The sequence below is a fragment of the Pogona vitticeps genome, chromosome 2, assembly GCF_051106095.1.
Source record: "Pogona vitticeps strain Pit_001003342236 chromosome 2, PviZW2.1, whole genome shotgun sequence".
NCBI lineage: Eukaryota > Metazoa > Chordata > Lepidosauria > Squamata > Agamidae > Pogona > Pogona vitticeps.
The window spans coordinates 65,556,846-65,584,315 of record NC_135784.1 but is presented as its reverse complement, the minus strand read 5'-3'; the positions used below and the strand labels follow the sequence as shown (position 1 = coordinate 65,584,315).

The window sequence follows — 27,470 nt, the reverse complement described above, 5'->3', positions numbered from 1 at the left end:
CCCTCCACGAAGCCGAAGGGGCGGGCATGCGCGGTAGGGTTCCCGCATCCCTCCGGCCTCTTCCTGTTCCCGTTGCTAACTGGCCGCCTTTCCAGCCAGTCAGAAGCCGCGCAGGAAGAGGCTCCCGTTGGAGGCGGCCGCTGCTGAGCCGGAGAGGAAGTAGCGGGGCGGGATTTCCTGAGGTGGTTTGTGGTGGCGTCGAGAGAGGGAGGGCGAGGAGCGAACGTCAAGGCAGGCGGACGGACTTGCAGGCACGGGAGGAGGAAGAGGAGGAGGAAGCGGCAGGGGCAGGCCCGTGCTCTGGGCGCGGTGTAGCGGGGGTGGCGGGCTGGCCGGGCCTGGCGCGTTTCAGCCGTCGACATGCCTGGGATAGACAAGCTGCCCATCGAGGAGACGCTGGAGGACAGTCCTCAGGTAAGGGGGGAGGGAGGGAGGAGGAGTGTGTGTGTGTGTGTGTGGGGGGAGAGGACACGGCCCAACTCGGGCCCTCGATGCCAGGCAGGTTGTGGAGGGAAGGCTGCCGAGCCCGCCTGGCTCCGGTTCCCTGCTCCGGAGAAGCCCGCTCGGCCTCTGACTCCAGCTGTACGTCGCTACGGCGAGCATATCGCGGAGACTCCGGTTGCTCCCGTCGCATCCCGGGAGCTGCTCCTCCGGGCGACAAGGGTGGCGGGAAGGGGTTGCCAGAAGAAGCCCCAGAAGATCTGGCAGAAATCATGGCTCTTCCATACGGGCTGATTCTTGAGAGAATGGCTGACCTCGGGATCCTCTCTTTTCACTTGCCATTCGCCTCTGAAAATAGAGGCAGGGCATGTTTCTTGGAGACAGGGCGGCCAACTTGAATGCTGTCGCACTGCTGCCCTTGATGTTCTTGTGCTTTTAAGGTGTCAAGAGTGATCGTATTAAAAGGGAACTAGATCTGGATGTAGTCTGTTCCTGTTCTAATGTTGTGTAAGGATTTAAATTCCTGCCTCAGTTTCCCCACCCCACCACACCCTTCTCTGATGTTAGGAAAACACATAACCCTTCCTCTGCTGTGCTTGTCTGTAACTCTGAAGTCATCATTTTGGGTACAGGGTTGAATTGCCTTCCAGTGCAACCAGTTCAGAGGTTAAACTTTATATATATGCATGTCATAAGCTATTTATGTTGTGTTGTGACCTGATAGGAATATTTGTATTTTTGAGTAGATGTTTCAAAGTTTGCGCACTACAATACAGTACTGGTCCAGATTAGTAACTTCTACTAATATTAAGAACATGTTGGTTCAGGTAAATAGAAGGTTAATTCTCAAAAAAAAAAAAAAAAAAAAAAAAAAAAAAAAAAAACAACACCAAAGTGAAGATACCTAAGATATAACGATTTAGATTCCTTGTTTCATTTACCAAGCATCACTATTGTGTCCTGGCTGGAATGGGATGATGCTGGATGGCATCTCCTGCTTTCTTTGGAGATTTGACTTCACTGTCTAGGGTTTTCCTGTGTAGCATATTTTAAGCGAGGAAATTTTTTTAAACACTCCTTGTGATTTGTACTACCAATCTGTTTGAACACAGTTTTGCATTTCTCTTTTTATGATTTACAGGAATTATGTTAGTGTGCATATGTCATAATAGATAACTGTAACTTTGTTAAATTTGCCTTTACACTGCCATTTGGGTGCAGTGGTTGTAGTGTAATTCATGTTGACATGGCACCAGTACTGTAATAGTTCAGGGGAGGTTACTTGTGATTACGATTGAAAGTGCAGTTTTAGGCAAATTCATTACACTCTTTTGCATTGCATGGTATTTTGGAGAGTTCTGTCAAATCCAAGAGTTTTTAATGTTATGCATATATCTTTCCATTCAGTGCCTCAAATATCAGCTTATTATGGATATATCATATGTGTATCCAATTAATTGTCTTAGCCAAAATATTAATAGAATTATTAGGGAGCACCGAAGACTGAGGTTTGTCTGTGTTTTTATGAGCTGTAAAGTTGCTTCTCCCTTAATGACCTTCAACAGGCCTGCTGAGGTCTGGAAATTCAAGGCCATGATTTTCTTTACTGACTCAATCTGTCTCCTAACGGGTTTTTGGACAGAAGAGTAACTAGTAAGTATTTTCAGTAAAAAAATAAACTATCACAGTCTACGAATTGAGCTGTTACACTAAACAATGTTTTACCACAAATTAATCAGAGTGTGCAAGGGAAGAAAGGAGTACTATTTTAAAATCTCTGTATTGTAATACCAAACCATAGGTCGGCATAATAGTGAAGTGATTCAGTGTCTTGGGTAGTTTTCGCTGGAAATGCTCTTGATAACTTGTATAAAATGTATATGAAGAGTATTGAAGACATGGACTGAAATCCTGTTGAGTAACTCTGTGCATCTAAAGGATGGTGATGTCATCAGCCATGTTGCTAACCTTTAAAGTCTCCTATTCCCCCCTTCCTACAGATTTCTTTTGACCTGGGGGAGCCTTTAATGCATGAAAATCATCACAGCTAGGATTGGCACTAGCAGCACCAATTTTCAAGCATTGAATGCTCCCCTCCCCTCAACTTAAGGCTCCCAAAGACTTGCCCATGGGAGTCTCAGAACTAGGGGAGAGGAATAGGAAACTTTGAAGATTAATAGTCATGGCCGATGACATCAACATCCTTTATATGAATGAAGTCACTCAACAGAATTTCAGTCATAGTGCTTTTATCTGCACATTATTTTTTAATGTTATTATACTGTATTATAATAATATATTATACAATAATAAAATATTATATAATGTATTTTATTTTGTTACACTGAGAAGAAATTCTGTTAGTAGCAATGTGTTCACTTAATGTCCAATTTCATGTTGTTTTTACTATGGTTAAGTAGACGATATAATGAAGAAAGCAAGACATTAGTATGGATTGCTGTTCAGTTCTTGCCAAGAGGAGTAGTCATACCTTTTAGGTCAGTACCTTGCCAAAACCATTAAGTGATCATGTTGTACATAGGTACAGGCAGATTGGTAAAAGGTTTTGCAGGGTTAGAATCTGCAACATAAATGACAGGTTGTTATAATGAGAAAAACTTTTGCTGTCAGTTAATTTCTGAGAATATCTTTTAATAATTTGTGAGCCACTTTGTGTCCTGCATTTGGGAAAAGGGGCCTAGAAATAGAAAAAGTAAATAATAAGGTTTTGTGTGTGAGAGTGTTTTTTTTTTTTTTAGTAAAGTGTGTAACCAGCTGACTACAACCGAGCTAGTTTAATGTGACACACTGTTCTAATATGCTTAAAACATGTCATATCAGTGTGGAATAACTTGTAAGCATGGCAAAATTAAGCTCGTCACTAGATATTAAGACTTTTGGCACAGTAAATTTATATCTATTTGCATGAACGGTGTGAGTGGTGTTAAAACTTTCTGTTTTCAGGAGGAAATTGCCCTGTTAGTTTGCTGATGAGGAACCTCTGCAGAGAATCCTAGGGATATTTTAGAGTTTAGAGCACACAGTTAGTTCACAAAGAAAGCTGTTTAGTCCTGTGAAGCTTTGTTGTAGTATTGAGAGTACATACTAGAACATGCCAAATGATTGCTGTGGGTGGATGCTGGGGGAAAGTAGACAGTAAGAAGAGAGCAAGCTTGTCCATTCTTACTGATCTGATAGAGGAATATTTCATAAGTTTTGAGGAGCCCCAAACAGGACCTTGGAAATTACTCTAGCCATTGCACAATACTGTGGGTACTACTATTGATAAGATTAAAAGCAAGATTTGAGTATCTCTCTTTTCTCTTGAGAATGCATCTCAAAAACATGGAGAAACAATGACTTTTTATGCAAAGGAGAAGGGGAAAATAATCATAGTAATGTTAATTTAAGGTGAACAAAATCATTCTGGAGGAAATCTAAAGTGCAGAAGTACTTTTCAGGGTTAAAAGAAATCTCTCTAGAGCTTCCATGTGAAGGACTTCCAAATAAGGCATATAGATTACAGTATTTATTTTGTTACAGCAGTGTGTGCAAGCTTTTTAAAAATTCCAGAAATACATAAGCCACAGATTTTTAAAAGTGTTATCAAGGAACAGGGCCTCCAGGCCCAAAACAGAAGGTGGAACTAAAAGGTTCAGCCAGATGAAAGATCATGCTGGCACCAAAAAGCTAATGTAGTTGATATATAGTCAGTCAGTGTGCCTCACAATTGGAACACTACAAAGAAATTTCTCTTAATTAACCAACCACCTTTCTTCAGTTACCACTTTAGCATCTGACTCACTTCACAGCATGGACAGATGGATGGCTTCTGGACTGTATGAAGCCTGCAGGTCTATTTTTGCTCAGAAAATTCCTGGGAGCATGGGGGCAATTTTGCCATGTGTTGAAGAAATCAAATGTCAGCTCTTTTAAGAATTTTTTTCCACTGTGGATACAGGTGGACTTCCTCATTTTTTAAAAAGGCTAAACCCATTTGCAGTTAGTACAAGCATATTTTTAAAACAATAACAGGCAAATTAGGTTTCCCCCTTCCCACACACACCCTTCCTCTTTAGTTCCATGCCCTTTTGGAGCATAGCCGTTGGCCTGCAGGAAAATATGAAACATGGTTACCAGTCATGCTGAGATCACCAGTCCCTGTGTTAGATTCATGAAGAATTGAGAGAAAGGCCTCTAAGAAAGAATCTGACATTTGGGCATTCTGCTTGCATCTCTTAGTTACTGTTTGCCATCTACATATCTGTCACTTTAATATGGTAACACTTATATCTGAGATAAAGATTATTTTCTGTTAGAGTGCAATAGCTAACAAGTTCTTTAAAAGTGTAACTGGTATTCTTGCTTCCTCTTACTAAATCCAGTGTTTCAATATTTTGTTGTTGCTGCTGTTATAATTTTGTTGAAAATGAGGGTTTTTTTCATGAAAGCAGATTCTACTTCATTAAGAATAATGTGGATTATAAATATTTTAAAAGTAACCAAGTATCTTGTACTTCATATTCTATAACAGGTCTTGTCTGTTATAGAATGTGAAGTAAAGGAAGTCAGGAAATTCGGAAAATATCAGTTCAGGAATTAGTTGCAAGATGTACAGTGGTGCCCCGCTTAGCGATGTTAATCTGTGCAGCAAAAATAGCTGCTAAGAGTTTTCATCGCTAAGCGATATTAAAAAGCCCATAGAAACGCATTAAAATGCCATTAATGTGTTCCTATGGGCTTAAAAAATAACCTTAAGCAAAAATCCTCCACAGGGGCGGCCATTTTCAGTGCCTCTAAAGCGAGGCAACACAGCAGGTGGCCATTTTGTTTACCCGGCGGCCATTTTGGAACCGCCAATCAGCTGGCCGAAAATGGGGCCTTTGTGATCGCTTCCCTGCGATGATCGCAAAGCGAATTTTCCCCATAGGGAACATTGCAAAGCGATCGCTTTTGCGATCACAAAAATATCATCGCAAAGTGATTTCTTTGTTAAATGGAGCAATCGCTATGTGAGGCACCACTGTATATAGAAAAATAACATTGACCAGGATCCAAGTCTTTTTTGCAAAAGTTACAGAGGTCACTTGTAGTCATCCAACCATACTTGTCTGTACAACTGTATGGCTGTACCTTTTGCACAACAGCACATATAGCCGCAGCATAGCAATCTGTATGGCCTTCTCATGCCCCAGTCCAACAGAAGAAAGTTGTCCAGTGAATTATGGGCAGAAATTTTCAGTCTGTGTTCTGAGAAGAACACCCATGTAGTGCTTCTATTCAAATTTAGTTTCTGCAGTCAATAAGAAAAAAAGGTTTGTTCTAGATCTAATCTCCACATCCTTAAGTAGTTCATAAACATCAGTATAAAAAGGGGACAGGCACTATAGGTGTTGATATAGAAAAGTGAATGCATTCCTTCTCCGGAGCTGAATGTTGCATCACAGGCATGAGAAGTTGCTAGACTGACAGTTTCCAGATCTGTAAACTGGATTTCCTGGTTGCTTTTAACATAATTACTCCCTTTTGTTAGGGTGATGATTGTGTTTGCTTTATAAAAGGCAACAGGTTGAACTTGCAATAAAATTTTGCAGGGTTGGCTATTTCTATTCAGGGTGTGACCCAGCTGGCTCTGCTTTCTTCCAGGATATTGTGTTGTGCCACACCTCATGGGGAGGCAGTATTCTACAGCCACTGAGCATCTATAATATGGACTTGTTGTTTTGCACTTCTTTTTTCCTTCTGATTGTTTTTTTCCTTTAAATAAAGCCTTTCTTGATATTTTCACAAATCTTGGAATTCCTCCAAGCCAGCTGGTATCTCGTTGTTTTACAATAGGACCAGTACTTGTACAGCTAATCTGCTATTAGTATATAGGAGTAGGCAACCTAGTGCCTTTTCTCCTAGTATTTTTGTATTACAGTTTGTCAGACCATGCCGGCATTGCCAATGGTCAAGGATGATGGAAATTGGGAATTTAGTCTAAACACTTGAAGGACATCAGCTTTCCTACACCTAGAATATAGGATACAGAACAGAAGAATTTCACTGTTTGCCATTATTCAGCAATACAACCTCACAGCCACCAGAGTTATGTGTTTTGCTATGTGCATGGTTTTTTGAGCTTTTACAAATGATATTTTAAAAGTCCATACAAATCTTGCTGCTCCGGCCAAAGGGAGAATTAACTTCTCCAGGTCTGTTAGATTGTTCTGCCTTTATGCATTTTAGAAATCAGAGGTCTTCAGGGTCCATTACGTCTAAACCTCAGTGTTGGAGTTCATTTGAAACAGATGGTAGAGTCAGCCAGTTGTACATTTCCTAACTTGGAGGTCTTCTTTTTGCGCACACCTGTTGACACCTGTTGATGAAGCTATTCTCTATAAGTGTCTCACATATAAGGCAGGGTTAGTTATGGTAGGCAACATCCTGTGACAGTTGATTTATAAGAAATATAAAGAGGTATCTCAGTTTAGACTGTTTCATAGTTAATGAGTTTACTGATAGAGTTCCAGTATCCTGTGAGTGCATTTATTGTTCCTATGTACTTTCTCTGTGCTGCTGCTAATTGTATAAAACCTGTGGGCTGCTCTTGTATATCTGTTTAAAATCTCAATTTTTAACTGATTTCCTTCCTGCCATTTAACCTGTTATCTGTCTGTAAGGCACCATCCTTTTACCCTTTGACTCTTGAACTCCCCCTAGGGATTTTTTTTCAAAGCTTTATGAAAATTCCAACAGTGAAGGCCATCTCCGGTGTTAATGATTGCTAGATGAGCAACATTTTGCAGTTGTAATCTTACTGTAATTTACTATTTAGCTTTATATTTATTTGTTAGGCTTACCATATTTTTCCACGTATAAAACTTTTTGCTAAAATAATTAGAGAAAAAAATGAAAGGCATGAGGAGGAGGTGGAGACTGAGGCAAAGAAGCAGCTCCTCTTGCGGCTGCCATTGATTGCTGCTCTGCCTCCGGCAAGGGTAAAAATTAGGGGGTCATCCTGTACATTGGGGGGGGTCATATACATGGAAAAATATGGTAATTAAGTACAAAATTTCAAATTCATTTTACTCTGGATTTAGCCATAGTTAATTATTTCTAACTGCTACAGAGTAGAGCTGAACATTTATCCCAGTTTAACATTATGAGTAAAAATCAGTTTATGGTAACAGAGAGGTTGCTTTTACGAAGAAGAAGAACCAAACTACACCACTGTTTTGGGAGCATTCTCTTCTGTAGTGTACTCTCACAGTTGCTAAGGGGTGCCTTTGACTTGACAACTAGTAGATATGTGCCAGCTGTATTGCAGAAATTCCTTTTGGTTGTGGATAGCCCACATGTTACATGGAGCCTCCTTGAATCTAACTGAAAAACTGATATACTTTAATTATATTGTTATAAGGTATATATTGCCTCCTTTATATTTAGACACGATCTTTGCTGGGTGTGTTTGAAGAAGATGCTGCAGCAATTTCCAGATACGTTGGCCAGTTGTATCAAGCCATGCACCGAATTTATGATGCACAGGTATGGTCAATCCAATGACTATTGTTGGCTACTTATGAATCGTAATTCCAAAATTTATAAACAAATGCAGTGACTTCCCAGTTATTTCATTAGCACTCTGTTGGAACATGAGAGATTTTTGTCATTTTTTTTTTGTATTGTTTATTGTTCACTTCTGTTGTGAAGGAAGGTTTGTTTGAAGTTGCTTAACACTTAGGCTTATGCTTGACAATTCATTACACTTGTAAATTTTTCAGTAACTTGCTTCTAACCAGAACATATCTAGATTTAAATATGTATGCTCTAAATTTAAATATTGTTACTTTTCATTACCAAGGAGCTGTTTGAATAATTTCTAAATTATATTCTTATGGAAACAAGAGCAGCCTGCAACAATATGTTATCTGGTCATGAGACAGAATATGTTCTACTGCCACAAAATTGTTCAGTGACAATTGGAGGAAGTCTCTTAAATTGACACCCATGAAGGGAGTCAGATCCCAGATCCCTGTCCTTTTCATGCATATCTGGAGGTGCATTACACTAAAGAATATTACATTCTCAGTAAATCCAGTAGACATGATAGGACTCTAAATTTATCTTAAACCCAAATAGCATACCTACTCTTCACCTCCCAACCTCAGAAACCAATGTCCTCCATTACTTTCATAGCTTTATGAAATTTCTTTAAGAGGAGAACTTTTAGATCAGCATCTGGTGTCAGTAATGGATTGGATGAGGATGAATAAACCAAATCTTAATCCAGACAAGACAGAGGTGCAGATCAAGGAATAGGGTTGCATGGACCACATTAACACTTGCCCAACTCCCCGTTACAGCAACTCCTCTGGCTGCTGATTCATTCTGGGCATGATTCATACTGCTGATTCTAATCTATAAAGCCTTAAATGGCTTAGGCCCAAACTACTGTATTTTTCCTTGTATAAAATTACACTTTTTAATAAAATCATTAGAGATAAAATTGAGGGTCGTTTTATACATGGAAAGAGGCAGAGGAGCAGCTGTGCTTGGTCTCCTCTCGCGGCTGTTCATTGACTGCTGCCACCGCCACCAGATTGCCTCCTCCAGCGCCATTCCTTTGGGCAGGAGACAAGGTGGCAACATGAGCTGGAGGTGAGCCCCAGCACTGGCACTGGAGGAGGCAGTTGGGTGGTGGCAGGCGGAGGCAAAGGAGCAGCGCGCTGGGCCGTCCCTCACAGCTACCCATTGACTGCTTCTTCACCACTGGCAAGGGTCAAAATTGGGGGTCATCTTATATATGGTATCTCAAGGACCATGTCTCCCTTTATGAGCTTGCTTGGGTGCTAAGATAATCATGGGAAGCCTTTCTCTTGGTCCCACCACAGATTTGTTTGTTAGGGACATGGGAGAGGGCCCTGTTCACCTAGACTCTGGAATTTCCTCCCACATGAGGCTAGGCTGGTTCCATCTTTGTTGTTCTTTTCCAAGCAGACAAAGACCTTTCTCTTCAGACAGGCTTTCCCTCGGGGACTGGCTGCCTGAGTGGGATTTTTAAATGGTTGGATGTACCTTACTGCTTTGAATGTTTTTTGGGTATTGCTTTTGTTTGCTGTCTTTTGGTGTGGTCTTTGACTCTTTGCAGTAGTTTATACTTACTGTTTTCAGCTTTAAATATTGTCTTAATGATATAAGTCCTTTTAAAGGAGAAAGGCAGGGTAAAAGATATTTCAAATAAATTAAGAGCTGTTCTTTTTTCCTCCTTCCTCCTTGTTAACTCGCATAGGGAGGGAGGTTCTAAAACAGTAACTGCTCATTCCTTTCAAAGTTACGGGCCTGCCTAATTTATTCTGATAACTCCCTCATTAGGCCTGTGCACCACCAGACCTAGAACTCAGACATGCGTACCCAGTGATTTTTTTAAAAAATAGCCTCTCCTTCAGGAGTAATTGTTTTGGAAATCCTGTGGGTATGGAGAATTTTCCTTTCTTTTATAATCATCATCTTAGAACTGCAGAGCTGGATGGGACCCTTTGGATCATCGAGTCCAGCCCTAGTCAAGGAGGCACAGTGGAAGAATCAAACTTCCAACTTCTAGCGCCCCAGCCGGAGACCTAAAGCACTGAGTTACCCAGTTTTGTTAGTTTTGCTTCTAAGCCAGTTGATTTGAGATTGAGACTGTTATTACAAGCAATGAAGTCAAGTTCTTTCGGAATGATTGATTGCTTATTAAATATTCTCTGTATTTGGTTGTGTATTGTTCTAGCTTAGAAAATCCTAATATTCACAACTATTGTTTCAAAAGAGCTAAATTGTTTTGCTCTTTATTTTATCTATGTTTATGTTTGATTTCTTGTTATTTCTGTTTAATTTTATCAATTGTTAACCACCCAGAATAGTACCTTGCATTAATAAGTGCAGTATAAAAGACCAATAAACAAAATAGAGGATAATGTATCAGAAATGCCAAACTTAATTTTAGAAGTACATAAGCATCACTGATCATGATTAGATGTTCAAATATCATGTCTTTACCATTCCTTTGTAGTCTTTTGGTATATTTGTGCAGTATTTATCACTATCAGTGCAAAACAGGGAATACTTCTTGGTCTTTTTCTTTCCCAATCAGAATGAATTGAGTGCAGCAACACATTTGACTTCGAAGCTACTGAAAGAATATGAGAAGCAGGTACAATTGTCTTACACAGTGAAATATGATGTTTATGTTCTGATGAGATTTCCCAACTTTTGTATAGCATTTATATATTTTAGTAGTAGCCTAACATACAGAAAGGAAGCAGATGACATTTTGTCCTTGTTTTGTTTCTATGCAATGGGGAGCTTTGTTCCTTTCGTTTCTGCTTATCACGATGTTAAAGGCACAAGAATGGAACAGTAAATAAGCCACCATTCCAAGCAGTAGAGACTGCCATGAATAAGCAAATAAATGTATCTATGTCAACACCAACAGATATAATTTAATGCTTGCATAGTTCAAGTAGATACTTAAGAGCTTTCTTGTAAAATATAGTTTGCTAAAATTAGTGATGTTTTTTCTTTTAGCCCAAGGAGGGACTTGAAAATACTTTTCTTCTCAGCCTTTGTTGTCTTCTGATGTTTTGGTTCTTTTATGTATCATTATATATGTAAATTTTATGTCTTTGGTGTGTGCTTGTAAATATTTGTAGTAAAAATCAAATTAAGTCAATTTCTATTGTTGTTTGTTAGCGCTTCCCTTTGTGGGGTGATGATGAAGTTATGAATTCTACTCTCCAGCAATTTGCAAAAGTGATAGATGAGGTAAGGCTGTGCGTTATTACTCTAGATAATCTTGATGTTCTCTCTTTAGCACTGAGTTACCCAGTTTTGTTAGTTTTGCTTCTAAGCCAGTTGATTTGAGATTGAGACTGTAAATGAAAGTTGGTCGAAAAACTACAAACCATACTGATTGTTTCCATCAGTCCATTTCATAGCAAATGTTTTGTTAAAATGCTTCTTCTGATGCTTTCAGTAAACAAGGCTTATATCCCAATTGGATTCTTTAAATTACGTGAGGCCTACTGTTGTTTCAAAGTGAGAAGAGATATGTTCTTCTGTTGCATACATTAAAGTTTATGTAAGAGTAACTTCCCATTTGCCATTCATTGTTGGTGTTGTAATTGTACCAGAGAGCCTTGTTTAGGACTGGTGCCCATTGTGCTGCATGCTGTAGTTGAAAGCCAAGGTATAGATCCTGATAAATTGAAGGAGGATAAGTCTAGTGATTATGTTCTTTCAACAATTCCATTATGTAGCTGAAGAAATAAATAGTTTCATTGTTGAGGATGGTGCAGGCATCTGTTAGTTAAGGCAAGGATGTTCACAGTAGTAATAATAATAAATGGATTTTGGTTTCCTGAATGAATGAATCAAATTAAGGAGCCACATTTTTAATGAGATATGTGACTGAAATATGACCCTTTTTTGCTTTTTATAGTAATCAAACAATCAAAAAAAGACTATCCTTGCTCAATAGTCTCATTACCAATCCTATGCAATTTGCTACATTTAAATTAAACGTGAAAACTAGAAAGGCCAACATTAATTAGCTACATTAGTTGAAAAAATTGTATGTTTTCCTTAAAGTCTATGGGATAGTAAGTGTTCTGTAAACAGTGAGTGAGAAGGGGGACAAAGGATATAGGCATGAAATGGAAGTAGATTTGAGAAGCAGCAAAGACCTGGAAGAATGCAAGCACTGGAAAGCAGAATATAGAGAAGTAGAGCATATGATAATGTTTTAGAGACTGAAAGGTATTCTTAGCACCTTGTGAAAACTATTGCTTAAATTTGGCACATATTTGGTAGACATCAAGAGTATAATTTAACCACATGTGAGCAGACTTTTAAAATTCTCACTGATTTCAGGTGGGAATATTTACGTAAGCATATGTTTGAAGTCAGTCACTTGAATGCCTAACTTGTATTTTTTTAACGTACCGTGTGTATGCTAATAGAAGACTGGCAAATTACCTTTAATTGAATTTTGATGTAAAAGCTTTTCCGTGCTTCGAAGTCAGTCATTTTATGTTCATATATATATATATACAGTAATAGTAAGCCATGCTTCCTGGCTTGTTAAGCCACAATATGAGCAAGGAGTGTAATGATACATACATCCCATTTGTTGTTGTTTACTTCTTGCCTCAGTGCCAGTGGGTAAGCAAACTAGGCAATATGATGTCAGTAAGTGCCATAGTGTTTTCCAGGCTGTTTTCCTCTGTGCCAAAATACTTAATTTTTAAAAAATGGAAAAAAAATAGACTAAAAGGTATTCCTGGTTGCTGGTTGTTGTCTTGATGCATATTTCTATTTCCTTTCTAGTTGGATGATGACCAGCCTTTGGGTTGTCTGGCAAAGAAGGGGGGACTGTTAGTGGGTGAGCTGTGCCTGAATCTGTTGTGGATTAAAGAAGAAAAGGCAAGAACTGGGGAGCCTGGAGAATGGAATGGAATGGGCTAGGAAGGGAAAAAGAGAGGATGGGAAAATAGAGGGAAGGTGGAAAAGGAACAGATGGAGGTAGAAGATCAGCAGGTAGATTTGATGGAAGCCAGTTTTATTTAAATTGTAATTTAAATTATTGTTTAAATCACTACTCAGAAAGTCTTGATTTAATCATCTGATCCTACCCCTCAAAAAGTGCAGTCTTGCATATATTTTTTTCCTAATACATATTTTTGCCATCTTTTTTGCCCAGGTTGACTCCACTTCCAATAATCCCCTATATACATTGACACTTACAATCTGAAAAGTGTACACTGGGAAAGGAGATTTTAAAATATGTGAAGGGTAAAGCAAGCAGAAGCCCACCTTTTGCAAGGGAGTTAGATAACTGAATCCAATCTTCTCCTCAGATACATTGCCCTCCTTGTGCAGGAGAGCATTGACACAGAGGGGAGAGGGCTAAGTGCACTTTCCTTTACCTCAGGTAAGTATGCCTGCTTTAATAATGACCGAATAGGGCTAGAGTATCATGTTTGATGGTGAGATGGAGCTCAAACAGGTAGGAGTTGGTTGAGAGAATGTGCCTTCTTCCAAATGAGATTTTGATGGGTAAAAACCAGGTTCAAAAGAGTGCCTTTCTGTTTTGGGGCTTAGGGTCTCACTACTGCTTTGTATTTTTAAGATTATTGAGCAAACTGCTTGTCTTTTGGCTCCTATTATGGTTTGTTCTGTGTAAAATTAGTGTTCTGGGACTCATTGGCCATTCCTATCGTGGCAGTCATGGCAACCATTTTGTGACAATACTCATAGTAGTAAAACTCAGAATTATGTTTTTTGTAACCCAAAAGCTAGGATCATATGACAGTTTTAAACTTAGGTTTGTCGATAGCTTATGAATCTTGGCTTCTTTAGATGCAATAGACCATAATCCTAGGCTAGAGGTAACCCTTATCAGTTCCTGCTTGGATTGCTTACCCACTTTAGTAAAGGAAGAATGCAGGTTTGCAAACCTGAAGACTCTACCTGCTCATACTATGGTTTAATAGGTAGAAGGTTTTGGCTCACTGGTATATACAAAAATAGCCACCCTGAAGCAGGAGAAATCTCCGAATTTCCAGAGAAACATGTGTATTTATGTGGCTTTTCTTTGTTTAGCTCAGTTCTTGTCATGCAGTACTGTCAACTCAATTAGCAGATGCCATGATGTTTCCCATCACCCAATTCAAGGAAAGAGATCTAAAAGGTACAGTCATTGTAGAGACAATGGTTTATCTAAAGAGTGGTTACTTAGCATCTATCCATGATTTGCTACATTTATGCTCAGTGCAACAACTATCCATTAATAACAGTTATGAATTATCCGTTTATATCAGACAGCTGGAATCCATAACAAAAGAATACTTTTAAAATTTGAATCAGTGGTATTTTTGACACTATTGTGCCTATGAAAGTGGCGTATTACATGGAAAAGGGAATAATGTAGGAAATTACCTTGTCAGTCTCTGGGCATAAATGTAAAGAAGCTGTGCATAAAGGCTATACTGTATTTGGTGTAAGTGATAAGATTTATTTCTGATAAGCATTACAGATACCCATAGGTAGATATAGTTACAAACAGCCATTGTAGTGACATTTGCCATGTTTAAGGAAGAGCATCCACTCAAGATAATTTGAGTTTGCAACAAACGGTGGCCTTTCCCTAAGGGATAGACTCTTCTCCTTTATGTTGGCAGTTAAAGCCACAGATTGTCACAAAGAATTTGATCATGACTCCTTACAGTATTCCTTTTGGACTTGAACTTAATTTTTAGAGATAGTAGTGGGACAATTCTAAAAATAAACTGTCTGTAGGGATGGAGTTTTTGGATTTTTTGGATCACAAATACATAATTTTCTATTCTGGAAGTATTGCCTGCTTTGCAGGCACCTGATAAAACACCTCAGTGTGTTGCACCTGGGAGAAAGGCCTAAATTAGAAGGCTCTGAAGCTTAGCTAGGATGAGGTCCACCCAAGTGTCTTACTCCTGCTTTGCTGCTAGCATGAGTAGGACACTTGGGCAGAGGTAGGCTGCTGAGGTTAAGCCTCAAACCCTAACTATCTGTGTAAAAGTTATATCTGCTTATTAAACGTCTTGAAACGTAAGCTTGAAATCCAACGCATGCTTGATATAGTTCTTATTTCTGAGTTAATATGGGTACTTTAGAAGATTGGTTTTCTCTTCTGTTGGTTGTATCCAGTGGTTGCATGTGTAGAGGAAGGTAGCCTGCGTAACTGATCATTCTGTCCTCTTTCAAAAAAGCCTATCCAGAGGTTCTCTTGAATGCTGGTGGCTATGTAATAGAGGGCTATAGAAAGGGCAAGAAAAGAGATTACACTAATTTAGGACAATGCTTCTTTCTCATATCTCTGCATGCTAAATGTATGTTCTAAATTTGCTCAGAGATCCATTTTGCAGCCTTGGAGAGCTTTGACTTCCTGGAGGGAGCCTTGTCTCCTCTTATTTCCCAAACCCCATGAGGCTACCACTAGTTCTGCTTTGACTGACAGTATGGTTGCATATATTACACATGTTCTCTGTGAGCTAGAACTCTTTATTTGCTTTCAGATACTTCTCTTTCACACGTTTGCCTCACTAATAATATTAGTAGTAGTAGTAGTAGTAGAAGTAGTAGTAGTAGTAGGTAAAGGTAAAGGTTGCCCTTGACGTTTTCAGTCCAGTCATGTCCTACTTTAGGGGGCGGTGCTCATTCCGCTTTTCAAGCCGTAGAGACAGCGCCTGTCCGAAGACAGTTTTCCGTTGTCACGTGGCCAGCGTGACTAGGGAACGCCATTTTACCTTCCCACCGAGATGGTACCTATTTATCTACTCGCATTTACATGCTTTCGAACTGCTAGGTTGGCGAGGAGCTGGGGCAAAGCGATGGGAGCTCACTCCGTTGCGTGGATTCGATCTTACAACTGCTGGTCTTCTGACCCTGCAGTATAGGCTTCTGCAGTTTAGCCCACAGCGCCACCACGTCCCTGAGATTAGTAGTAGTAGTAGTTTTATTAATATGCCACATTTCTCCCAACAACGGACCCAAAATGGTTGAGTGACTAAAGTTCCTTCTGTGGATAAGAGCCCTTCCAGTTTGTTTGGGAGTGTTTGCTTTGGCTCTGTATAAGACTCGTTTATTGGTGTGTCTGCCTTATTTATAGAAGTTGGCACCAGTTATTTGAGGCTTTGAAGCAATCATGGTTAGTCCCAGCTCTTTAGAACTGTCTGTTGTAACTTTGATGGTGTCTATAGCTGCAGCTGCTTCAAAGAAGGATGCATCCTGACCACCTGAAGGAATGCGGGTATGCACGAATAATGTGTACTTATGCAAAGCACCTTCTATCCATACAGTCATTTTTTAGAATCCTATAATTTTAATGGAATGCCAAATCCTTAAAAAGGCAAATGTCACTTAATTTGTTAAAAAAGAAGTACAGATAATCATTTCATGATTCTGAATTTGTTATCTTCTGGACTAATCCATGAACCCCCTGTGCTGGAAAAGAAAAGTCGGACACGAAGAATTGGACATGACTTAACGACTAAACAACAACAGACTGGAATCTGAAAAAACAGACTAACAAACAAATCATGTTATTCTCTAGCTTGCAGGGACATAGACAAATGTTCACTGATGGGTGTGTACTTAATTGAAATGCATTCCTTTCAGAAATACTGACTTTAAAAGAAGTTTTCCAGATCTCAAGCAATGGTAAGTAAGCCTTCAGATTTTATGACAGGTCTGTTGCAAATAGCAAGGTTTTTTTTTTGTTTGTTTTTTGTTTTTTGAGCTATTTACAAAGCTTTGAGTCCCTTCCCTGGGAGAAAGGTGGGGTATAAATTAAATACATAAGTTAGTTTTGAAGGGCAGGAAGGATTAAGCTCAATCCTCTATCTAGTTCCAGATATTTGTTTTGCTGTCTTGTTTGCTAGCTTTCCGAAACCTAGTGCCCTTCAAACAGGTTCACTTATGAAACCCATGAGATAAGGTGTGTTTAGTGTCAAATATTTTAACTTGCTTTTTCAAACTTTGCAATATTTACATGGGATGTAACATAGCTTCAATTATTTGTAGTAAATCAAAAAAAGCTAAAACAGCAGAATCATCTGATTTGCTGTCTTGTTTTATAATTGCAATATGTGTTTATGGCATTCCATTATTTAAAAAAGTCTTAAGGTTAATAAACCAACAAACACAATATTACATTTACAATATGAAAATATTTAATATAAGTAATTGCTGCTAAGTGCAATATAACTTTTTTGCAGATCATGATGCTGCCATTAGCAGATATAGCCGACTGTCCAAAAAGAGAGAGAACGAGAAGGTTAGAGAAAGTTTAAATGCAGTTGTTACGTTTCATGTTACAGAATGACTTTAACAGCTTAAATGACAGTCATATTTGATGCTTTTAAAAATGATTCACATCTAAGTATTGTAAAGAAAACAAAGCTTTTTTCCACATGGCATTATTACGTGGACTTTTTTAAAAAAAGGCTTTTCTAAAGTTAAATGTGTGGATATAAGTCAATATGTATGTGTGTGAGAGAGCGAGCATTTTGGTGGGGAGAAGAGGGGGATGTTTTATTCTCATATCCTCTTAAGATCATAAAATAATTGCTGCTTAATGGCAAAATGTAATTCAAAATCTTGAATTAGAAATTTTGTATCTCTTCAGGTTAAATATGAAATAACAGAAGATGTATATACTTCCAGAAAGAAACAACATCAGACTATGATGCATTATTTCTGTGCATTAAATACCCTGCAATATAAGAAGAAAATTGCCATGTTAGAACCCTTATTAGGATACATGCAAGCTCAGGTAAATATCTGTTTAAATGGCCGTTCTGAAATGAGACATTTGAAGTTTATGTCCCAAGTTCACTAGATGTAGCAGGATACAGGAGAAATTGTGATGGTGCCCCTAAATGGCTCCCATCTGTTGACCAATTAGATCATCATATGTTAATAAAACACTTTTGAAGTGGATGCTGATACAAGAGAGCACTGTTTTTCTTGTGTGCTAAATTTTCATGGCGTCCATATGCATCTTATTTCTGGGAACAAGTGGTGAGGTAGCAGAAAGAATTAAGGGAGAGCAGTTTTGAAAATATTATTCCAGTATTACTCATATAGCACCAGAAAAGCTAGTTATAAATCTATCTCCGTCCAGGCAGATAAACTGAGGGGAGTGAACCTACTTGTCCTTTCTGAGAGCAATATTTGTATATCGTTTCGGTCGTTTAGTTGTTTAGTCGTGTCCGACTCTTCGTGACCCCATGGACCAGAGCACGCCAGGCCCTCCTATCTTCTACTGCCTCCCGGAGTTGTGTCAAATTCATGTTGGTTGCTTCGCAGACACTGTCCAGCCATCTCATCCTCGGTCGTCCCCTTCTCCTCTTACCATCACACTTTCCCAACATCAGGGTCTTTTCCAGGGAGTCTTTTCTTCTGATTAGATGGCCAAAGTACTGGAGCCTCAGCTTCAGGATCTGTCCTTCCAGTGAGCACTCATGGTTGATTTCCTTTAGAATTGATAGGTTTGTTCTCCTTGCAGTCCATGGGATTCTCAAGAGTCTCCTCCAGCACCACAATTCAAAAGCATCAATTCTTCGGCGGTCTGCTTTCTTTATGGTCCAGCTCTCACTTCCATACATCACGACAGGAAAAACCATAGTTTTGAGTATTCGGACTTTTGTTGGCAATGTGATGTCTCTGCTTTTTAAGATGCTGTCAAGATTTGTCATCGCTTTCCTCCCAAGAAGCAGACGTCTTTTAATTTCGTGGCTGCTGTCTCCATCTGCAGTGATCATGGAGCCCAGGAAAATAAAATCTGACACTGCCTCCATATCTTCCCCTTCTATTTCCCAGGAGGTGATGGGACCAGTGGCCATGATCTTAGTTTTTTGATGTTGAGTTTCAGACCGTTTTTTGCAGTCTCCTCTTTCACCCTCATTACAAGGTTCTTTAATTCCTCCTCACTTTCTGCCATCAGAGTGGTGTCATCTGCATATCGGAGGTTGTTGATATTTCTTCCGGCAATCTTAATTCCGTCTTGGGATTCCTCCAGTCCAGCTTTCCGCATGATGTATTCTGCATATAAGTTGAATAAGCTGGGGGACAATATACAGCCTTGTCGTACTCCTTTCCCAATTTTGAACCAATCAGTTGTTCCATGTCCAGTTCTAACTGTTGCTTCCTGTCCCACATATAGGTTTCTCAGTAGATAGATAAGCTGGTCAGGCACTCCCATTTCTTTAAGAACTTGCCATAGTTCGTTGTGGTCCACACAGTCGAAGGCTTTTGCATAATCAATGAAGCAGAAGTAGATATTTTTCTGGAACTCTCTGGCTTTCTCCATAATCCAGCGCAAGTTAGCAATTTGGTCTCGAGTGCCTCTGCCTCTTCGGAATCCAGCTTGTACTTCTGGGAGTTCTCGGTCCACATAGTGCTGAAGCCTACCTTGGAGGATTTTGAGCATAACCTTGCTAGCGTGTGAAATGAGTGCAATTGTGCGGTAGTTGGAGCATTCTTTGGCACTGCCTTTCTTTGGGATTGGGATGTAGACTGATCTTTTCCAATTCTCTGGCCACTGTTGGGTTTTCCAAACTTGCTGGCATATTGAATGTAGCACCTTAACAGCATCATCTTTCAAGATTTTAAATAGTTCAACTGGAATGCCATCACCTCCACTGGCCTTGTTGTTAGCCAGACTTTCTAAGGCCCACTTGACTTCACTCTCCAGGATGTCTGGCTCAAGGTCAGCAACTACATTGTCTGGGTTGTCCGGGATATCCACATCTTTCTGATATAATTCCTCTGTGTATTCTTGCCACCTCTTCTTGATGTCTTCTGCTTCTGTTAGGTCCCTCCCATTTTTGTCCTTTATCATGTCCATCTTTGTGCGAAATGTTCCTCTAATATCTCCAATTTTCCTGAACAGATCTCTGGTTTTTCCTTTTATGTTATTTTCCTCTGTTTCTTTGCATTGTTCATTTAAGAAGGCCCTCTTGTCTCTCCTTGCTATTCTTTGGAAATCTGCATTCAACTTTCTGTAACTTTCCCTATCTCCCTTGCATTTTGCTTCCCTTCTCCTCTCTGCTATTTCTAAGGCCTCGTTGGACAGCCATTTTGCTTTCTTGCATTTCCTTTTCTTTGGGATGGTTTTTGTTGCTGCCTCCTGGACAATGTTACGGGCCTCTATCCAAAGTTCTTCAGGCACTCTGTCCACCAAATCTAGTTCCTTAAATCTGTTCTTTACTTCCACTGTGTACTCATAGGGGATTTGATTTAGATTATACCTGAGTGGCCCAGTGGTTTTTCCTGCTCTCTTCAGTCTAAGCTTGAATTTTGCTATGAGTCAGCTCCAGGTCTTGTTTTTGCTGACTGTATAGAGCTTCTCCATCTTTGGCTGCAGAGAATATAATCAATCTGATTTCGATATTGCCCATCTGGTGATTTCCATGTATAGAGTCGCCTCTTGTGTTGTTGGAAAAGAGTGTTTGTGATGACCAGCTTATTCTCTTGACAAAACTCTATTAGCCTTTGTCCTGCTTCGTTCTGAACTCCAAGGCCAAACTTCCCTGTTGTTCCTTTTATCTCTTGGCTCCCTACTTTAGCATTCCAGTCCCCTAGAATGAGAAGAACATCTTTCTTTGGTGTCAGTTCTAGAAGGTGTTGTAAATCTTCATAAAACTGTTCAATTTCAGTCTCCTCAGCAGTGGTGGTTGGTGCATAAACTTGGATTATTGTGATGTTGAAAGGTCTGCCTTGGATTCGTATTCACATCATTCTATCATTTTTGAGATTGTATCCCATTACAGCTTTTCCCACTCTTTTGTTGACTATGAGGGCTACTCCATTCCTTCTACGGGATTCTTGCCCACAATAGTAGATATGATAATCATCTGAGTTGAAATCACCCATTCCCATCCATTTTAGTTCACTGATGCCCAGAATGTCGATGTTTATTCCTGCCATCTCCTGTTTGACCACCTCCAGCTTCCCAGGATTCATAGATCTTACATTCCAGGTTCCTATGCAGTATTTTTCTTTGCAGCATTGGATTTTCCTTTCACTTCCAGGCGCGTCCACAGCTGAGCGTCCTTTCAGCTTTGGCCCAACCACTTCATTAGCTCTGGAGCTACTTGTACTTGTCCTCCACTCTTCCTCAGTAGCATGTTGGACGCCTTTTGACCTGAGGGGCCCATCTTCCAGCGTCATATCTTTTAGCCTTTTGCTTCTGATCATGGGGCGTTCTTGGCAAAGATACTGGAGTGGCATTGCCATTTCCTACTCCAGGTGGATTGCGTTTAGTCGGAATTCTCCACTATGTCCTGTCCGTCTTGGGTGTCCCTGCACGGCATAGCCCATAGCTTCTCTGAGTTACTCAAGCCCCTTCGCCACGACAAGGCAGCAATCCATGAAGGGGAATATATTGTATATAAACACAGATTAACCACCATACAGTTTGTTCTGTTGTGGTTTTCCAGTCTTATACTTAACGGTGGTGGTGGTGTTAGTTTAACCGGGGTGGTGGTGGTGTCTTAGTTTATTGAAAATCTAATTTCGTATTTTACAGAAGTTCTTAAGAGAAAATTGTAGATGTTTGGTCAAGTCCCTCTTTACATGGTTTCCTCGTGTGATTATTAATGTTCTTTTGCAGTATCTTAAAAGTCTTACTCCAGAACAGAATCTTAAATTCAATTTGTAATAAGAAAATGATTGCTAAATCACTGAATTCTCTTTTTTAAAAGATAAACTTCTTCAAGATGGGCTCAGAAAATCTTTCTGAACAACTAGAAGAATTTTTAACAAATATTGGGACAAGTGTGCAAGAGTAAGTTAACTTTCCTCTCATTAAAACCAATAGCATCTTTAACAGCATTTACTGTTAGTGTAAATTGACCTGTGTGTTTTAGAGTTCGCAGGGAAATGGATCGTGAAGTAGAGACAATGCAGCAGACTATAGAAGATTTGGAGATAGCCAGTGACCCTCTGTATTTGCCTGACCCTGATACCACAAAATTTCCGGTCCAGAGGAACCTTACTCGAAAAGCTGGCTATCTCAATGCAAGAAAGTAAGAACCCATTTCTTCTGTGCAAAAGTTTGAACAGCCTGCGTTGCTGCAAGCTGTGTGGTAATTACAAATAAGGCAGCCAGGTATCTTGGGCCTCAGGGGTTTGCTTTATTGCCACGCTATAATGAAGCATGTTGCAATTGTTACAGACAAATTGTTTGAAATAATAAAACTACAGCTTATAACATTTAATTCAGGGACATGATTTAAAAAAAAAAGATGTGGGAAAGCAGAATTCTGCTTAACAGTAAAAGTATATATTTAAGTGCCTATGTTGATATGCTAGGAAATGGCTAAATTGCAAGGTTGAAATGTTAGTGCTGATTTTTCTGTCCAGCATGGTAGAGCTTTGTGATGATGCTTTGTTAAAATGGCATCAACCACTTTCTTAGTCCAGTTTTTCACATTTATTTACAGTATTTTCACTATTTTCACTAATGATATCAACCACTTTTAGTCCAGTTTTTCACATTTATTTACAGTATTTTCACTATTCTGTTCACTAATGATATCAACCACTTTTAGTCCACTTTTTCACATTTATTTACAGCATTTTCACTATTCTGTTGTTCTTTAAAGAATTTGGGATGATGTAGTTAGTTTGCCCCCCCTGCCCCCCAGTTCAGGTTAGGTTAAGGTGATAATTGGGCCAAATTCACTCAAGAGAGTGGCTGTTTGATTTCCAGTCCAGTAGCATCCGGCACCCATCACTAATTTACCAAGTTTGCATAGCTAATCTTATCCATAAAATCTCTTGTATTAATTTTTTGGGCATCTGGTTACTGGATTGTATTTTATTTTATTCATTCCCTTCTGTACTTTCAAGGAGCTTTAAACCAATAGTACACCTGTTGTACACTTCTGACTCTCAGATACTTTCTGAGTTTGCTTTTGTAGTGAGCTTCGTAGTATTCTAGTGCTCCTTGAAAGTGGGATGGAATGGTTAGATAGCCACAGCAAAGGAGCTTTGTCTCCTTTGTAACCAGAAAATAGATTATTTTTGTTGGTTGATATCTGCCTTTGTTTCATTATCCAAACTTTCCTCTGTATATTTAATAGACTTAATGAGTTTTTTTGTTGTCCAAGACCAGCTTCTTTATAGACTTCTTCCATCAAGATTAATAATAATAATAATAATAATAATAATAATAATAATAATAATAATAATAATAATAATAATAATAATAATAATAATTATTATTATTATTATTATTATTATTATTATTATTATTATTATTATTATTATTATTATTATTTTTATTATTATTTTTATTTTTATTTTTATTTTTATTTTTACCCTGATAGTATATTCTGTGGTCAGCATCTATTATGCTCATATCAGTTCTGACAAAAGATGAAACAATACATTATGCAAGCTTGGGATGTCTGTTAGACGGTTAGACTAGTTGGGAGTCTTGGGTTCCTGTTCTCCACTTGATCATGTAGCTGACATGGTGACTGTGACAGCCTCCTCTCACGTCACAAAGGAGGTGTCACGTCACTCTTACATACACACTTTACACGCTGCCACCAACCACACACATATCTGACTCCTCAGACAATGGTATGGATTTTAAAACTAAAAATGATAGTTTATTGATACAACATAAGTAATAGTAAATCACTGTATTAACTAAATAAGGCAATCAATAATCAATATAATAAAGTATCCCCTCATACACTCTCTCTCAGACCTTCACTAACACAGTACCTCATAACATGCACATGCCCTAAGTCCCTAACCAGACCCTAACCAAGTCCCTATCTGACTCACACATCATTCACTCCCCCTTATATACCTTAGCTCCTCCCTCTGAAGTCCCACCTCCTGTCCTGCTATAGGCAGATGAACTCCAGCCATAGCAATGACAGGCAGGTGACATCATCGCAGCCATCACAGTGACTTTAGGCAACTCTTTGTTTCTCAACCTCACCTACCTTGCAGGGTGATTATGAGAATAAAACAGGGAGGATCTGTGTATTCATTGGAGAAAATTCAATGGCAGCATATAAATGTAGCAGGTAATAACATAAATAATAATAAATAAGAAGCTCTAATAACTTTTTTTTTAAAGCCCGCCTGAATACTAGTTTACTCGATAATTACTAGCCGGTCCCCAGTATTCATTCCCTTCTGTTCTGGGGCAAGGTACTATAGCATGAGGTGGTTTCTGAACTCCAGGAGTAGCCAGGTGCTTGATTTTTTTTATTTTTTTGTAAGGGGCCTTAGGTCCCTGCATTGGGATGAAGGTGGAATGAAATGAATACTGCTGGACACTCTGTACTAGTTCTGGCTTTTGGGTGGCCCAATACCAAATCCATCTGCTTTCTTATTTCAGTAAAACAGGGCTGGTGTCTTCTAGCTGGGACAGACAGTTTTACTTCACACAGGGCGGAAATCTGATGAGCCAAGCAAGAGGAGATGTAGCTGGAGGGCTTGTCATGGATCTGGACAACTGTTCAGTAATGGGTGTGGATTGTGAAGACAGAAGATACTGCTTCCAGATAACTTCTTTTGATGGCAAAAAGTTTGTATTTCTAGTGTTTCTTTTTACTAAGCAATACAATTATTGGGCAAGAAATTGAGGACCATTTCAATTCTTGCTTCTTTGGAGAGATTGTTAATTAGACGGAAAAAGTAGTGCGGTGGGACAAAGATGGGAGGGAAGAAGAAAGACATAAACAGCTTGGGACTATTACATAAAATCAACTCAGTTGATTATGACACATGGCAATTATTATCACTTGGCAATTGGCAGAAAAACAAAAGAAACTGGAAAGAAATGCTGTACTCTACAGACAGGTATATGATAATGGATACAGATTCTCATGGTTTACTTTCCATTGTTCTTAGGAATTTTACTACATTTACTATAATGTTCTTTATAAAACTTCAAGAAAATATTCTTTGTAAGATGGCTGCCAACTGGGACAACCTCAAAAGGAAACAACCAATTCATAGCGGATGAAATGTTAGCTAAATAGAAACAAATGTTCAGGTTGATCAGAAGTCTTTTTTTGCTTGTTTTTGTTTTTGAAGTGTAGCTAAATTGGTTCCTATGTCCTTTTTCTGTCAGGTCTTCAATTTTGCAGGCAGAGAGCAAAAAAGACTATGAAGAGGTAAGCTGTTCACAGAACGGATGTTAAAACTACCAAGTGTAGTACTTGGTCTGATTCATGGATCTTTTGGTAAAGTTGTCTCTAGGCCACAAGATATTATTTATTTATTTATTTAATTTAATTTAATTTAATTTAATTTAATTTATATCCCGCCTATCTGGTCGGTTAAGACCACCTCAATGAATGGGTTAGTCTTTTAAGGCGCCATCAGATTCCTTGTTTTTCTGCACCAGAATTACTATAGATTCTCTCTTCAAAGGTTTTAAAACTATTGCCCAGATCAGATCCTTTTTCTTTGTACAGATTAATTTTGTGGTACTAGTAGGAAGGAACTGTGATAAGGAAATGTGAGGGTTAAAAATAGAGAAAATTAAAATGCTTTAAAAGGAAAAGCCCAAGGGCTTGCATTCACTCATATGTTCTAAACCTGACAGATTCCTGATGTATTATAAGTTATCTTTGCAGATCGTTCTATTTCAAAAGTTCTTTGCCATAAAACAGGAACTGGGAGTATGAGCCCTGAAAGAAACCCAGGTTCAGAGCATGGAACTTGTTGAACAGAATTTTGAGTTCTGGCCATTTTTCTTCTGAATCTATGAATTGTCCAGATGACAAGTACAGCATACCCAGAGACTCCTAATTGGGGAAGATTGAACTAGACAATCATGAGATTGTGCTGGCCTTAAAGCACTTTTACACTCATGTTGACAGAAGTGCTATAAACAAAAATGTGTCTGTCAGGTATATGTTGTCAGAAAGCTGAAGTTCTAATTTGCCCATATGATTAAACTTCAGATGTGTACCATTAAATATTCACTGACTTATTGATGCAGAATTAAATAAATATTTTAAGTGGTTATATTAAGGATATTTAATAATGAATTTGGTATTCAATTTTTTAAACTTTGTTCAATTTTTTTAACTTATGTGACCAAGAACATTTAATCTCAGCATGTGATCAAAAGAATGTTTTGACCACACTTCTAACTTTGATTCAAGAAATTAGCGGCTTGGTACAGTAAATGCATACATATGTAAAAAAGTTACATGAAGATGCTTAAAAATATTATGAACTGTTTACAAACTTTACTTTGATTTTTTTTAGTGGATATGTACGATAAACAACATCTCTAAACAGATCTACCTAAGTGAAAATCCTGAGGTAATCTGAGTCATGATTTTTAAATTATATCTGCATTTGAAGCATTTGTCCTAATTCAAGCAGCCTGTACTAGGAAATTAAAAGGAATCTGTTCTAAATGGGTTGTTCATAACAAGGAGTGTGAAACTTTAATTTCAAATCTGAATGTATATTTTCAATTATCATTTATTGCTTGGTGAGCATAGCTTGAAAACATTCTTAGAAAACGTAGCTTAGGCCACAGTCTTGTGTGTGCACTTGAGCTTCACTTAGTACAGTGGGACTTAGCTGTGAGGAAACACTCCGTCTCTGATACAGAAGAGATACTCTCCTTCTGTCACTTTACTGATCAGTGTAAATATCACAGAAAACATCTCAACTGCCTTTCAGTGTTTCTAAGTAGGTAGAGATTTCTGCTGCAAACTTTGCAAGAGCTGCTACAATGTTTTTCTTCTGAGTTACAAAAATATTTCCACCCTGAACAAATAAGTTATTTTATAAGCAACAAATTTTTCACTTCTCTTCCTGAAATGGGACGGAGTGAAAATTGAATGAATAGTAGTCAAGTTTTGATAATACTCATTATTGGTAAAATGAAGTAAGGCTCCCATATCATTATAGGGTTGTCAATGAGAAGTTTTATGTTTTGCTTCCCAACAATATAGGAAATTGCTGCACGTGTAAATCAGTCGGCTTTGGAAGCTGTCACTCCCTCTCCTTCCTTCCAGCAGAGACATGAGAGCATGAGGCCCACTGCGTAAGTTGCAAAATAGCAGATTATCTAGTTATCATGACCTAATCATCATGGTGTTTCTCCTTTTTTGTTGCAATTCTCTGATTATTGAAAGTTACTCTAAAGCAAGACTAAAAGTTACCTGAAGCTTGCACTGAATTGCCTTGCATTTTCCTCAAATGTATCTTCATAAAGACATTTCATTGTCATTTGTTGCAGAAGTGTACTTCAGGGAGAGTTAATAAATGATCTAAATCCTGTATGATTCATTTAGGTAATCATTTGCATTTGCATACTTGACAATTATTTCTGATACTGCCTGGTCATTTCAGGGCTTGTTTGAAGTAATCCTCTGTACTTAAAGGATTCCTTCTGTACATCCCCTTCTGTGAAGGTAGAAAGTAGGCTAAAACAGAATATCCTGACATTTCATAGGTGAACT

General features: G+C 38.7%; 1 protein-coding gene across 1 annotated transcript in view; it reads left to right on the top strand.

Moving 5' to 3' along the window:
* The first annotated feature begins 234 nt into the window (after positions 1–234).
* APPL1 (adaptor protein, phosphotyrosine interacting with PH domain and leucine zipper 1) overlaps positions 235–27,470 on the top strand; it is a 45,456-nt gene continuing 18,220 nt past the window's right edge. Inside the window, exons 1-14 of the mRNA XM_020799890.3 lie at positions 235–414; positions 7,873–7,971; positions 10,559–10,618; positions 11,158–11,229; positions 14,068–14,155; positions 16,621–16,662; positions 17,220–17,278; positions 17,630–17,776; positions 21,711–21,793; positions 21,876–22,034; positions 24,374–24,562; positions 25,112–25,154; positions 26,260–26,316; positions 26,961–27,052. Of these exons, the coding sequence (XP_020655549.1) occupies positions 361–414; positions 7,873–7,971; positions 10,559–10,618; positions 11,158–11,229; positions 14,068–14,155; positions 16,621–16,662; positions 17,220–17,278; positions 17,630–17,776; positions 21,711–21,793; positions 21,876–22,034; positions 24,374–24,562; positions 25,112–25,154; positions 26,260–26,316; positions 26,961–27,052 (1,244 nt within the window). The 5' untranslated portion in view covers positions 235–360. The remainder of the gene's footprint in view (positions 415–7,872; positions 7,972–10,558; positions 10,619–11,157; positions 11,230–14,067; positions 14,156–16,620; positions 16,663–17,219; positions 17,279–17,629; positions 17,777–21,710; positions 21,794–21,875; positions 22,035–24,373; positions 24,563–25,111; positions 25,155–26,259; positions 26,317–26,960; positions 27,053–27,470) is intronic.